Raw genomic sequence first — 14,123 nt, 5'->3', positions numbered from 1 at the left:
CTGCGGCATTTGTTTGTGCAACATTTTGTTTTCTCCTCAGTTTTGCATGCTTCCTTGATAGAGGCATGGTAATATTTGAGAAGTCTTGAGCTAAATCTCTACATTTTACGGCCTTTCTTCTCCTTGAAAAAATAACAGATCTTAACCCCAATACTTCGTGTATGGAAAGAGAGTATAAAAGAAGTGAACTTTCCACAGGAAAATTATCCACTGAGGATTAGCAGAAATCAGCATGGAGCAGGACTGCTTATCCCAACAGCTGAGAATTTCATTGCTAAGAAATCGTATATCCTTCTCCTTTTCTCTGAAAAGATAAAAACTTCGTACAATCTCAGTATTTCTTTAATATTTACAGTCCAATTTTAATCTCTTCATAAGTGTATTCAGAGCCAAGTGAGACGACATTAAGTTGTAAAATCGTTTCTATTTACAATCATGAATTTAATCTTCACTGCTTGAGAGGAGGGAGTAGTCTCTACTGTGTTTTAGTCTCTGTTCATTATGTCGCGTGGAAGTAGCAAACTATGAGTAGGATTTAACGAGTCCAAAATGGTGGAAACTTCGACCTTTGAAAAAGCTCCCAAAGAGGAAACTTCTAGGTGTCTCCTGCGGAAATTTCGATAACACATTCAGTTTCCCTTTCGCATGTAATATGGTTTGTCCGATTTGTTCCCGAATCATACGGACAGTTGTGGGGTCAACAGAATTTCCAGCAACATCCGTGACAAAGAAAGTATCTTTTGCTTTTCCATTCTTTGTGGAAATTTCCGCTCTTTGGATGCTCAATCCATTTTCCCTAAATATCCTTGTAATATCAGAGAGAAGCCCAAATCTGTCATCCGTGCATAGCTCTAGTTCTAATCCCTGTGAGAGGGTGACGTTTCTGTGAGTATACCTCTGAGACACAAGTAAATTACAGCAAAAAGATAATGTCATACCTCTGATGCTCGTCTCTCGATAGCTGCCTCGAGACATTCTGTGACCCGCTGTCGTTCAGCTTCTGAGCTAATGGGGAGGCCATCAACATGTCTGATATAATATTCCTACAATAATTTTGAACTTAAAAGGTAAACCCAACACTATAAAGGTTATCCAGTGATAAACTGAGAATTGACTTCGTATGTGGGATTGTTCTAGTTTAATCCTTCAAATCATATTATGCCTTATTGAACTAGCATATAATGGGCAGTTCCTTTTCTTTCTATGTTAAGGAACTTCATTGTAAGGGATTTAGTTCGGATTAATACCTGATAAGCTTCCTTTCCGCCAGTAATGACTGTTCCATGGAACACAACATACTGCATGTCTGTTAGAGCGAACACGGTGTCAAACAATAACTTCGGACGGTCAATGCACCTCACTGTAACTACTGTATAGTCTTTATCAGCACAATCAGACACAATAACACAAGGTTCAACACCTTTTTCCTTTGCACTTTCAAGCCTTTCAAAGTCCCTAGCAGCAAACATCATTTGGTGCAATCTTCTCCCTATATGTGTTTCCTCAGGGGAAGAAATGCTTACTTTTGGACTCCTAAAAGTGCTATTACCTTTTAGGACATTACGAAGCAATTCCTTGATTAGAGAAAGCCGCTTTGGCTCTTCGACAGCACACCCAGTTGACTGTTCGGTAATGTGCATTATTGCTGCTACTCTAAAATTGTGTGTCCAAATCTCAGCATTTACCACACTGCATCCAAGATCTGTCAGTACTGCAGATACTTCTGACAGCAAACCAGGTCTGTCCGTGCCAGATAGTTCAATTGAGGTATGCTCTTTAGAAGGCAGCATAGCAATAGAGCTCCGTATTGAATTAACAACATGTCCATCTCTTTCGAGAGCCTGCAAGATTAATAAAAGAAATGCAGGAAATGCAGGGGTTATACTTCTGTTCTTGATACACTGATTGAAACCAATTTTGGTTTCAGGAGTATATAGAGAATAAGCAAAACATCAAATACCTTCTTTATGTAATTGAGAATGCTTTCATCTTCAACTTTGTTTCCATCATTGCCAGTGACATAAAATACTGAAAAATTGCAATCCACAATCAGAATTCGGTATTATTGCTCTTCAAGAGCCAGTTTTTAACCTTACCATCCATGAACCATACACCATCAGAAGAAATATATGCCTTTGTTATAATAAGGTTTAGGTCTGTGAGGACTTGAACAACTTGAAGTAGAGTACCATATCTATTTAAAGTATCCACCTGAAAAAGAAAACTACACAGTTAAAATTTTTTTACAAGTACCTGATCAAATGCACAACCACCAAATGAAAAATGTCAGTTGCAAGCTAGTTAAACACCTACTTATGAATTCTAAACAATTATATAAAATTGTGCAATAATGGAGGTTTACCTGTACGATCGTAGCGTGCTCACAAGCATCATTATCAATCACAACTCTGCAATCAACAGAAGTATATTTCACTTGATGAAAAATCAAAGCACAGCTACCATGGAAAAAAATAAAACTTCACAGAGAACTTCTAGCATACAGTTTGAGCTAATAATTTGTTGAGTATTAATTAGACCATAGCATCTTAAATGACCAATATCCAGAAATAATTAATAAAGGTAGGTAGTGAGCAAAATCATTACCAACGGTAGTCACTGAAACTTGGTGAAAACATTAAAATTTTTAGAGGTTTCCCATTAACTACTAAAATAAAGTAGGAATTACTAAACAAGATGAATTCTACAATCAAATTCTTACAAGAGTAGAATCCAAGATCTAAAAAAAAAAAAACACCAGAACAATATAATCAAAGAAGAGACAACACATACTTGCACACAGAAGTAAAAGTTTCTAAGAACTTACAAATAATGCAAACTTTAGAGGCAATGAGATACCTGGGAGAATTCATTCTCCTGATAAGCTTTGCATACTCATCAACATCATCATCCATTTCTGGGTTTCCGAGATCAAAAATTAAAACTAAACCACACTATTCCAACTCAACTTTCGAGAATGAGACACAAACTAGAAGTGGACTTACACCCACAAAGAGGAAATAGTGAAAATTGAAATATGCGACAAAAGGTGGAGTGTTATAGCTTATTTATATAAAACAGACACCTGAAAGCGGAAAGCAGAAGGGAAAGGCGGTTAATTTACCAGCAAGCTAGCTAACGTACAATGCCAGTATAATTAATTATTTGTTGGGTTCATTTTGACTGGTTGGAATCAATTAAGAAATTACCTAATCTGACCTATATAGGGAATCGTTATAAAGCTGCTCACTGGAGACCTTGTTGCTGAAACTTCTCTGTTTCCAATGTATCCATTTTCTTAGATTCCAGACCGTACCTTTAGGACGATTGCATATGGACCATTCTCGAGCCGCTACTTTTTAAAAATGGATACATTGTACAGTATCATGGATATATAAATATATATTGCCTTTTATTAAAAAAGAAAAACTTGGATCTCATGTTAGCTTATCTTTTACTTTTTCAAAAGAAATTCATTGAAGATACAAATAAGGGGAAACTGTACATAGAGTAGTAAAGACGACATCTCGTTTAGAGCAACACTGATCAAAGAGGCCAAACACTTAATTTCTACCATTTAACATGAAGAATCCCAATTCAAAATATTTGTGCTTTCACAAAATTAATATTGTAATTGAATGGCTAACAAGAAGAGATTATGAACTCTAAATATCGGATAAAGTAAGGTTATGGATAGGATATTAAAGGTAAAAGGATTAGACAATGATGGGGGAACTGATTGGGATTGGTAGCATTCAGTATGTGTTCATTAATTAACATGGATAGATGAAACACAGATAACATAACAAGTATACATAGTGATGGAGAAACCATGAACGTGGCCATGTTGGGCAGCGACAGTTATTCATGCCCTACAAAGGACAATCCGTCAATTCTCTCCAACTTGGTACGTAAACAGTACTCTAGGAAAAAGGAAAGAGAGAAACTTGATGTCCTTTTTCTCCCTTAAATCAAAAGATTTGCAAGATCTTGGATTTGCCAGGAAGTTTCGTTTGTGAATTGTATTTACCCTTCCGAGTTTGCTGTAAATCTCGCTTTTCTAAAACCAATCAATCTTGAAAAACAAATACACACACACATATAGATAATAACTAAGCGGTATCAGGGGTCTCTTGATACATATAATCATTTAGGTTAATTAGTTCATTGTCAAATATATCCTGTAGATAGCTATTTCTGTCCTCCAAGAATGGAGGAACATATGGGGATCTTAGATGCAACGTGAACATGGACAAGTGCAATCACACATTGATAGGCTTTAAGAGCACACCTCCATTTCAATCGGGTTTCACCTTGCACATTTGGAATTATACACAGAGCAACTACCTTTTGTACCTAAGAGATATGCACAATCACCAACCCCTAGAATGAGCCATCTTTATTCATCCACGTCTCCTGTCCAGCTGTGTTTCTCATATTTTTTTACTTGAGTACATATTACCATCTCAAAATTAAAAGAGACATATAAATATATATATATATATATAGTTAGCGGATGAAAGGAGACAATGAGGAAAATGAGCTGGGGTTGGCTAGTACGGTTGGTGGCGAGTCTCTGCACTGCTGATGGACAGTTGCTATATTAGAGGGTGCTGAAGGTTGATGAAGATGGGCTTATTTATTGTTTTCTTGTTGGATGCATTATAATTATCATCTTTATATTGATGTCCTGTTGCATTCTTCTTAGACATTTTCATACCACAGCACGTGTGCTTTATAATTAATTTAACCCTCGTTTGGACTTGCACTTGGGAAAAGCTCTTTCTTGAAATAGAAAAAAAAATAGATTGTTGGTAGTAGGAAGCGATTCAATTTGTTTAGCTGGATTGGCAATGGCAATGGCGATGACAATGGTAATGGTACTGGTACAAACAATCATTCGGATCTAATACCATGTTTTTTTTTTTTGGTTAGTTTTATGAATAGCCGAAGTGCAACCAGTTAGTTGATTGCTCCGCATACAAATTGATATTGATAGTCTTTGAATTTATTGGAAGACTTTTTCTTATAAGTCTACTACTTCTTTCACTTTTTCTTTATAATTTTGTTGATAGAGGAATACCTCAATCTTTAATATTAATGATTTAATGTTTATAGTCATTTACCTGCGATACAAGTTTTAAATATACATTTATAAGTAAAAGAACGAACAACAAGCCGTTGTGCATTTTCCTTATTCATATAAGCTAGCTAGCAGGACATGGTAATAATTACAAACATTGAAGGGTACGTCAATTCAGAATAGTTAGGGGAAATTAGCTCACTCTTTTGAGTGGGTTTCACTTTTTGAACCCGCCAGTGCTTGCTAGCTGTTTTAGCAACACATACAAAGAAACAAGACGCTCTAATACAAAGAAATTAGTTGTCTGGATCGATCACCATTATCCTAGGCAGATGCAGAACTTCCCCTGAGTCCCAGTTGCACATGTTGCACTCAGGTACTTCTCATGCAAAGCTTTCTTGCATTCAGTAATACATTGGGCAAGTGTGCATGGGTTGAGTTGGATGCTAAACGCACCCTCTACGACATTTCCACCAAAAACCACCACAACAGCCGCCACCATCGCAGCCGCCACCACCACCACACCCAACATTCCTCTTTTGTCTTCCATCTCACTCTCTTTCTTTCTCTCTATCTCTAAACTGTTATGAGGCTACTCATTAAAGTTTATATCCTGTAGAGGTACAACACATCCTACACTCATTTATAATAAAGAAACATTCCCGCATTAACAAAGAAGACCATTTTATGCAAGATAGCATCATGCGAGTTGTTGAGATGATATAAAATTATCTGTATATATAATGGAGGGATAGATAGCGTTCCTATATATTACAAATTTAGCAAGTGTATTTTGCTTACTTCTGCATCCACCAAAAAAAGAAAAACAAAATTAGCCACTTTTCTCCAAGATTAGTGAATCTCAACCAATCAGAATTGAACAGAAAAGGGTATGTCCTTACTTCATTCCACGTGTAGATATCGGATTTCTGGGTTCGCTCACCAATCGCAGGCTGTGAAACATTCTTGAGATATATCCAAGGCCACAATGACATGTATCAGCCACTTTCTCCATTAATTATGATACTTAACTAAAATAATTACGAGAAATACCTTGTTTATTCTATTTAGAAATTCGGAGATGTTTAGTTGATAACGTGTTACGGAATGGTGCAGTGAATGCTGGCTGCCATAATCTTTTGCCGACAGAATGAAATTATGTACTGAATATGGATCATTCGCAACACAATAATGAAGATACCACACTCTCATCTTTTGCCTGGTCACATGGTCCATTTGTTTGTAGGAGCAGTAATCTGCGTATTCTAAATGGCCACCTTGCACCCTTCATTTTCTACATGACAGACTATTCACAGTGATTCAGGAACGGTGGATTATAATGAACTGATCTATATTGGTGGTTAAGTGCTTAGTCGAATGTATCATTATTGTTATTGCTCTTTAAACATTAAAAAAAACATAATGCAATTTCCTTTAGAGGAGAAGATCACAATATAAAAAAGAGGTAGGATGGTCAGTTCAAAAAGGTTGTATACACAACAGAGAAAAAAAAAAAAAAAACAATAAGCACCTCACGGCCGAAGCAAGAGAGAGGACTTGGCCCACAATTTTTTAAATAAAGCAGAAGGGCCTGGCTGCTTCTACGATAGGCTCAGTGTTCACTAAACGTTGAAATTGTTTGGGATTTGGGCTTAAGGGTGAGGCCTGGTTATAAAAGGATTAAAATCATATAGGGAAGGAGCAAAAGTGGAGGGAAAATTGCAGCTTCCCGTTAAACTTGCAGAGCAGAAATGCCGAGGAGACGCCTTACGCTTAGCTCTTTTTCAGACGAAGAAGAAGAACACGAACATCAACAGAATCCACAACAACAACGAGACCATGATAATGAGCTTCATTTAAAACAACACCTTCCAAACCCTAACCCTAACCTCCCCGCCGAACCTGTCACTATTTCCGACGATGACGAAGAATTCATCGACGTCTCCGATTACCTCACGCCTCCCTCCCCACCCCCGGAGCAATCAGTACCACACCCTCCTGTTCCTCCGGTAAGCAGCTACGGTTGTCCGATTGATGATTTTCTGCTGAGGATGGGACTGAAGTTAAGAAGAGAGTGGTTGGATTCTTGTCTTGGTGGTCTTGATAGCTCTGTTCGTGGCCTCGATGTAGCAGCCAAGGCTAAGCTTTGCTTCCAGCAATTTTTGTTTTCCGATATGAATTACTCTGGTGGCGGTTTGCTTCCTCCTAATGTTGATTCTATGCATTGTGTCAATCTCGCCGGACCCTTTGTGTTGCAGGTGTACTTCAATTTCAAATTCTACAACTTTTAATTTAGGAAGTCGAGAAGGGTTTTATTTTCGTTAAATGTATAAAAAAGAGTTTATGCTTACATTGAGTCGCGTGTTTCCAGGTTGATGAGATTGTTAATATTAGTTCTCCACTCAAAGGCAGGTATCGGGATGCTCCTCCAGGGATCAAGAGGTGCCTTAAGCTTTCAATGACCGATGGAGTTCAACGTGTTTTCGGTATGGAATATAGGCCCATTAAGGATCTCCAAGTCTTAGCCCCCGCAGGATTAAAGGTTCTTACCCTTTTTACGCACTGTTAATGGTTTTATGCTCTATTGGAGTGACCTTCTTGATTATGGCATGCGTTTCATTGTTGATGTGAATGTAAGGTCATTGAAGGGCTATTTGAGAAGAAAATTATATGTGATGTCAATTGATGTGCCATGCATCATATGATGACTTTCATGTGTGTGTGTTGCTTTTCAACGATGAAGTTGTATCCAATATCCATGATCCTTCTCTACTTGTAGGTTGTTATTTGCAATGTACATATACGTCATGGGCTTCTAATGCTGGTCCCTGAAGCTTTAGAAGTTCTTGGAGGGATAGTTGACGAGTTGGAAGCAGCACGCCAACGTCTAGTGGAAGAAGTAAATAAGCCACCAAGGGGAAGAAGGTACAGTTGAAGTGTCCCCGGATTTACTGAGTGTACCTTAGTTTTACAGCCTCTATCTGCTTTTAAACTTAGTTATATTGCATTCTACTCTCTATATGTTTGTTGCATCATGCTGTTCATTTTAGCTTCTAATACTAGTTCACTCTGTTGGCCCACAATTAAGGTTTTGCATGTGTATTTCATTAAAGAATAAATTTCAGAAAAATGATAGCTGAAGAGGTGGAACTATACGATTCCTGCTTGACCTTGCCATATTTGAGTGGATGTGAAAATTAGATATGATTGAAATGTTATTCTGAGAGGATGATTGGTATATTACAATCAATGGTTAAGCTACATCAAGAGAGTACCCTGGTTTTAGAATGGTGGGGCTATATTATCTATTAGAATGACAAGCATCTGATCCTTTTGATTGTACCTTGTAATCTTTTGATTGATCTCTTAAGTCAGTTGAGTCTTGCTCCTTAAATGCCATTTCCCTAAAAATGCTAGTATATTGACTTCTATTTTCTTTTCCTACTGTTCTACAGATCCAGGAGTGGAGTGGTGCCTCCTTTAACAAGTAGAGCAACTCTGGCTGCATGGCCAAGTAATGGTGTTAGTTTTCCTGAAAATACTAATAGCCCCACTGATGGTCTTGATCGCAGTAATGGCTCTGCTACTTTCGTTAGTCACGGCAATGATTCTGTTTGCATTCATGGACACAGCAATAGTTCTGATAATGACCGTGGACCCAGCAATAATTCCGTTAATGTGCACGGACACAGTAATAGTTCTTCTAATTTTCATGGAAACAACAATCGATCTGTTAATGTCCCTGGACAGAACAATAGTTCTAATGTTCTTGGACCAATTAATAGTTCCATATTCCAAGGTGCAGCTCCCTTACAGGTGGAGGACCAAGGTTGGCCACTCTCTTTCCTTTATTCTTGTTGCAGTTTAAACTCGCAGAGTTTCATTGCATATCAAAGTTGCAGATTTTGTAGGTAAACATCTTGAGCTACAATTTGAGAGGTTAATGAATAAAACCATAAATAGAGAGCAATTATGGTGTTTTTTTCTTAATTTTTGAAAATGGGAAAGGGAAAGAAGCAAACAGTTTTAGGCTCTAATGAAACTATTTCTTTGTTTCTCTTCCACTCATTCTTTCTCTCTTCCATATGACATGAGTATAAAGGTCGTTATTTTAGATGTCAATATCAGCAAGACTTGAGTTGGATGGCTAATCATACTCAAATTTGTTCTTGCAGATGTGGTTACATTTTCTACCACATTGTTTCCCGTTCTTGAAGATTTAAATAGCTATGCAATATAATCCTGACTACTAGGTCTTATAGTTGATATCTCTAGACATGTTTTAGATTAAAATTTATGTCTTATATGTTTTTAATTAGATTAATATTTAGTATCCTTTAAAATAATATTTATTTTTCTCCTAGCTATGCTTGCAGCAGCTATCTCCATGCCTGTAGGTACAATAGCAGATATGTTTGCCAGCTTATAGCTTGTGTTAGACTTCTATTCATTGTCTGTCAAACTCTGAGAATTTTATGCTATTACTAACTAATACATAATGGATATAAATAGGTTTGTTGGTATCATTGGATTATGTTTCTTTTTAACATGAAACGGGAATTGTGCATTTACAGTTGGTTTTTGCCCGATTTCATGTTCTGTAGGTGCTGGAACCAGTCAAAGGACTCCAGAGGAGTTTGCTGCTCCAAGGAGCTCAGTGAACACGATTCCTGATCCATTGTCCAGTGTTCTTCATAATGTTGAAGAGATGCATATTGATGCATCTTTTGAGAGGGAAAATGCTGTGTCATACCAGCATTCTAATATGATATCAAACCATGAGGATACCCGTATGGCTGATGAGTTTGATCACCCTCTCATACTATCTGGAGATCGAGAAATCCCTTTTACATATTTGGCTAGTTTGTCAGCTAAGTGGGCTGCAATGAAGGAAAAAATATCATCTGTTCAAGGAAAGGTGAAGGTGTACACCTCTCTTTCTTTCTCCCTCTCTCCTTCTGCACTGACACATATATAATTGCTTTGCTCGAACAGAATGTATACTTGCTCTGCTATGAAGAAAAAGATAATAGTAACTTGTTTATTGGTTTTTCTTTTTGCCCAATTTTCTAATATTTTAACAAACTTTGTAGTGCTTTTTGACTGGTGTAAAGGGATTTCAATATAAGCAAAGGACAACATATGAGCTTCGGGTCTATGTTGATGATGGCAGCCTCATTTCTGAGATCCTAGTTGATCACAATGTAAGTAAGTTAACTCTGAATTTTACATATATGGTTCTTGCTAGGTTGTTAATTTTAGCATGAGTCAATTTTTTCTCCAGGTGGTACAGAAGGGAATAGGTCATTCTCCTGAGGAGGTTACTGCTGCTCTTTCTTCTTCAGATGCAAAGAGAGTTGGTAATATGAAAGACACACTGAAACAATTCCAAATATTTTTAGTGAATTTTGAGGTAATAGATGACTTTGTTAGTTAATGATTGATTTTGATTGAGAAATGAAAGAATGAATGCCCCTCTATTTGACCCATCCTCATCAAGAGTTTAATAATGGGCTTAGTGTCTTTGTTATCTAAACATTTGGGAATGCTTTGGTTCAGGGGATAATACGTATAGAGATGAATCGAACCTCTTCCATTCCAATTGCCCTTGAGATGAACCAGGGTTGCCCTGCTTCTGATGCCTGGTTGCTTGTCAGAAGACTGAAGTCTTCTCCTGCTGTGACACCACAGCGCCCCTCCTCAGATCCTATTGACATATCACCATAATTCTCTCATCACAGTTAATGCTTGGTCTGTGAAGGACGGCCATGATGAAATATTTCGGCTCTTTCTGGTTAAAGGTTGAACGTTCTTCGAGCTTCGTTATGTAGATTTGGGGATCATATTTAAGCTCAGAAACCATAATGACTTGGAAGTCATAAGAGAGGATATACAGTTGTGCCTGGTCTTCAGCTTCTGGGCATGATTTTGATCACCTAGTGGTTTGGCGCAAGCTCAATGATTAAGATAAGCACGAGGAATGCTAGTTAACTGTTCAAGTCATGTGCAAGTGGCAGGGGGGAAGCTAATGCAAAGCTAACGGAATTGCTCAGGTCATTTGCAAATGGGATGACACATATGCGAAGCTAATTCAAAGCTAGCGGAATTGCTCAGGTCATTTGCAAAGCTAATAACAGGGACGAGAAAAGCGGCATTCTTTGGGTAATACAAGTGAGAGTTGGAGAAGCCATAGTCTCTTCGGCGGCATTCTTTTATTGTAGAGTTGTGCAAAACAACCTGATGCATCTCTCGCTTGCTTGCTGTAGATTGTAAATATTACAATTACATAGCCACCTATTTTTTACTCTGCATGATGTCGGAAATTTCCATTATCCATATTTGGTGTTAGAAATTCAGGAAATTCTATCATCCGGTCCATTCCTACATTCGGTGTCACAAATTCCTTAATCTTTCTTGCCAGATCAACGACCTTCTTGCTAATTGCATCACTGTCTGAGTGGCCAGGTGGAGGGATTAAAAAGAAACGGTTGCTCCACTCTACGACATCAGGTGAAAACATCTTAAAAAAGAACATCGCAAGGTACCAAGTTGGTACTGTCAAGTATTTATCTCCACGGCATGCAGCCTTCACAATTGCCTTGGCACACCTAGGAGTCGACTCTAATGGCACCACACTTATTTCAACCTAACAGCAAAAATGTCCCATGTATTAGGTGGAAGTATATGCGTATGCAACTGCCCACTTATATGATTAAGTAGAATCTTACATCTCTCATTTCCTTATCCACTTTCAATCGGCCGTGCTGGTTCAGGCATTTTCCTTCCGTCATTTCCGATTCAATTAGTCCAGGATTAACAATAGTTATTCCAATTTCTGACCCCAATTCTATTCTCAGTGACTCGAACATGCTAACCATTGCTGCCTTACTTGCCTAAAACCATTCATAAATCAGAAATTATCACAACCCAAAATTAAAGGAACTTAGGGAGAGAATACATTCATATATAATGTTGATGAGATATCTTACAGAATAAAAGCTCATTCTTGGGACAGGCAGCCATGAGGAAACCGATGCGATTACTATGATCTTCCCCTTGCTCCTCCTTAAATAAGGAATTGCGAAATACGAGCTATATACAGAACCCCAGAAGTTTATATTCTACAGAAAGCACATCATAAATACAATCCTGTTTCAAAACTTATTGTCGTTCTAAAGAATCAGTCTAAAAATTGGGACATTCTCCTCCAAATAACCTGATTGAATAGAAGAAGGATCAAGTTGAAGAGTAATAGTTACCATAGCTGGAGCTATTTCGGTGATATCAGGAATATCTTCAAACATGCTCACCGGAAAAACCCCAGCGTTGGTCACCAGATGATCCACTGTTATCATATTCAAAAGCCATCAAGAATTAACAAGATTCTCTAACCAACAAAAGAAGAATACATAAAGCAAGAAAAAAGGCTTAATTTTCTTGTTCTGTTTACGTTGACCAAAGTGCTTCACCGTTGCATTAACGAAATCCTCACAATCTTCAACTTTACTAACATCTCCAGGGATAATAATAGCATCAGGAGATCCAATCTCCTCAGCAATGGAAGCAACTTGCAGGAGACGGTTCTCTCTTCGCGCCACAAGTGCTAAACGAGCCCCTCTCTTGGCATACTCATAAGCCAAATGCTTCAAAACCACAATATCAGTAGAATTTTTTATTATCAATGAGATGATAACAATAGACAACAGATTAATTAAACCAATAATTTAGGCAGTAAAACAACCTCTCCAATGCCGGAGGATGCTCCGGTAATGAGGACTACTTTTCCTGCTACATCTTCACTGAATATAGTTCTCCATGTATGGAGAAGACACTTGAAAAAGAGATAAGGTGGCAGGAAGAAGAAGAGTGCTGCTGTAGCGAGAGGGGTAAACACAATGTTCATCAACTGGTTGATCAAATCCATGGCTTGATTAGTATCTAGATTGGATCCCATCAAGAACATAAATACTATATTGGCTGGTTGGCCACGTATCAGATCTGCATGTAGAGGATAGAACACGTATACACAGACCACTGTAAGTGTTTGGTTATATCGCTTCCGTAACCCAAGTAAAAAGATGAAAAGGCTTGCTCTGAGCAATCTGAAAAACCTTTTGTTTCACAAATCTCTTGTTCATTAATGTTGCTAGCTTTTTATTTTTTACATTTTGTTCAGACGTGGCAAGCTTTTTGCTTTCAAATCTCTATCGGTTTGACGTCGATTCCATGGATGACCCTTCTTAAAGTCTGGCTTAATTGGCCAGGCAAAAAATTGTGAAGCCTAATTAGAACTTGGGTCATTTTTGCTGCCTCAGCGAGTAGAAATGATAATAACTAATATTTGTTGATGGAAAATTCACATCTCTGCCTCCAATAATCCATCCATGCAGCATGCTGTCACAATTTTCTGAAACCAAAACGTGATAACTAAATTTTTTGTGAAGTTCTTGCAATAATTAGTGAATGATTGTTGGATTATTGGGTACAAGTTTGTTTATTGAGTCTTGTAGTCAGGCACGGTGGCTCGAGCTTTGGAGATTTCTTAACGCTCCTGCTATGCTTCTTTTTTGTTGAAACTTTTTTTATTTATTATTTTCCATGTGGAAAGCCACTCCAGGAATTCTGGATAAAGCATCTTGACCCAGAAAAGTACTTTCACATCTGATGGCACTGTTAGGTAGAAATCTCCACGGCAAGCACTGTTCACAACTGTTTTGGCACACGATTCAGTCGATTCAATCGGGGCAGATTCCAGTCCGACCTGATCAACGATGACCATAAAATTGTTACACAAAACAAACTCTTCTACTTAACTGAGATTATTATGAGTTTGCTTATAGTAATATTGCCTTACCTGTGATAGAAATTCAGGTGTACTGATCTCTGACTGAATTAATCCGGGAGTCACAATTGTTATTCCAATATGCGAACCACACTCAACCCTAAGTCTCATAAAAGCTTACCAAGGTGGCCTTGCTTGCCTGAAGCCATTCGCAAAAATGACAACGTAATCAAACTAGCGGAAAATCTAGGGAACTGTACA

General features: G+C 37.8%; 3 protein-coding genes across 15 annotated transcripts; 1 reads left to right on the top strand and 2 right to left on the bottom strand.

The window, feature by feature from the left end:
- Positions 1-348: 348 nt before the first annotated feature.
- On the bottom strand, positions 349-3,661 carry LOC8269188 (ACT domain-containing protein ACR4). Of its 9 annotated transcripts, XM_048372637.1 has the most exons (9): positions 3,207-3,661; positions 3,003-3,082; positions 2,857-2,914; positions 2,363-2,408; positions 2,097-2,211; positions 1,961-2,028; positions 1,248-1,841; positions 939-1,043; positions 349-864 (listed from the first exon to the last, which is right to left on the bottom strand). In XM_048372637.1, exons 3-9 carry the CDS (start codon positions 2,910-2,912, stop codon positions 523-525), a joined length of 1,326 nt encoding a protein of 441 aa, XP_048228594.1. In that variant the 5' UTR covers positions 2,913-2,914; positions 3,003-3,082; positions 3,207-3,661; the 3' UTR covers positions 349-522. The 9 variants fall into 9 exon arrangements, with proteins under 9 accessions (XP_048228594.1, XP_025014173.1, XP_015578559.1 ...); XM_025158405.2 differs by having other exon boundaries at positions 3,003-3,661; XM_015723073.3 differs by having other exon boundaries at positions 2,857-3,082; positions 3,207-3,660.
- A 2,483-nt stretch (positions 3,662-6,144) lies between these two features.
- LOC8269190 (recQ-mediated genome instability protein 1) lies at positions 6,145-11,464 on the top strand. 5 transcript variants are annotated; one of them, XR_003079770.2, is made up of 9 exons: positions 6,148-7,338; positions 7,452-7,622; positions 7,860-8,005; positions 8,536-8,909; positions 9,685-10,004; positions 10,174-10,284; positions 10,365-10,493; positions 10,640-11,133; positions 11,195-11,464. XR_003079770.2 is itself a non-coding variant. In XM_015724740.3 (8 exons), exons 1-8 carry the CDS (start codon positions 6,832-6,834, stop codon positions 10,805-10,807), a joined length of 1,899 nt encoding a protein of 632 aa, XP_015580226.1. In that variant the 5' UTR covers positions 6,145-6,831; the 3' UTR covers positions 10,808-11,464. The 5 variants fall into 5 exon arrangements, 4 of the variants coding, with proteins under 4 accessions (XP_015580226.1, XP_048228591.1, XP_015580222.1 ...); XM_015724740.3 differs by having other exon boundaries at positions 6,145-7,338; positions 9,685-9,998; positions 10,195-10,284; positions 10,640-11,464; XM_048372634.1 differs by having other exon boundaries at positions 6,145-7,338; positions 10,195-10,284; positions 10,640-11,464.
- LOC8269191 (11-beta-hydroxysteroid dehydrogenase A) lies at positions 11,259-13,035 on the bottom strand. Its single transcript, XM_048372640.1, has 6 exons — positions 12,822-13,035; positions 12,531-12,723; positions 12,340-12,425; positions 12,070-12,201; positions 11,809-11,973; positions 11,259-11,726 (listed from the first exon to the last, which is right to left on the bottom strand). Exons 1-6 carry the CDS (start codon positions 13,032-13,034, stop codon positions 11,382-11,384), a joined length of 1,134 nt encoding a protein of 377 aa, XP_048228597.1. The 5' UTR covers position 13,035; the 3' UTR covers positions 11,259-11,381.
- Positions 13,036-14,123: the final 1,088 nt, after the last annotated feature.

Source organism: Ricinus communis, chromosome 4, assembly GCF_019578655.1.
Source record: "Ricinus communis isolate WT05 ecotype wild-type chromosome 4, ASM1957865v1, whole genome shotgun sequence".
In the NCBI taxonomy this organism is placed as follows: domain Eukaryota; kingdom Viridiplantae; phylum Streptophyta; class Magnoliopsida; order Malpighiales; family Euphorbiaceae; genus Ricinus; species Ricinus communis.
This window is presented reverse-complemented; position numbering and strand designations above follow the sequence as displayed.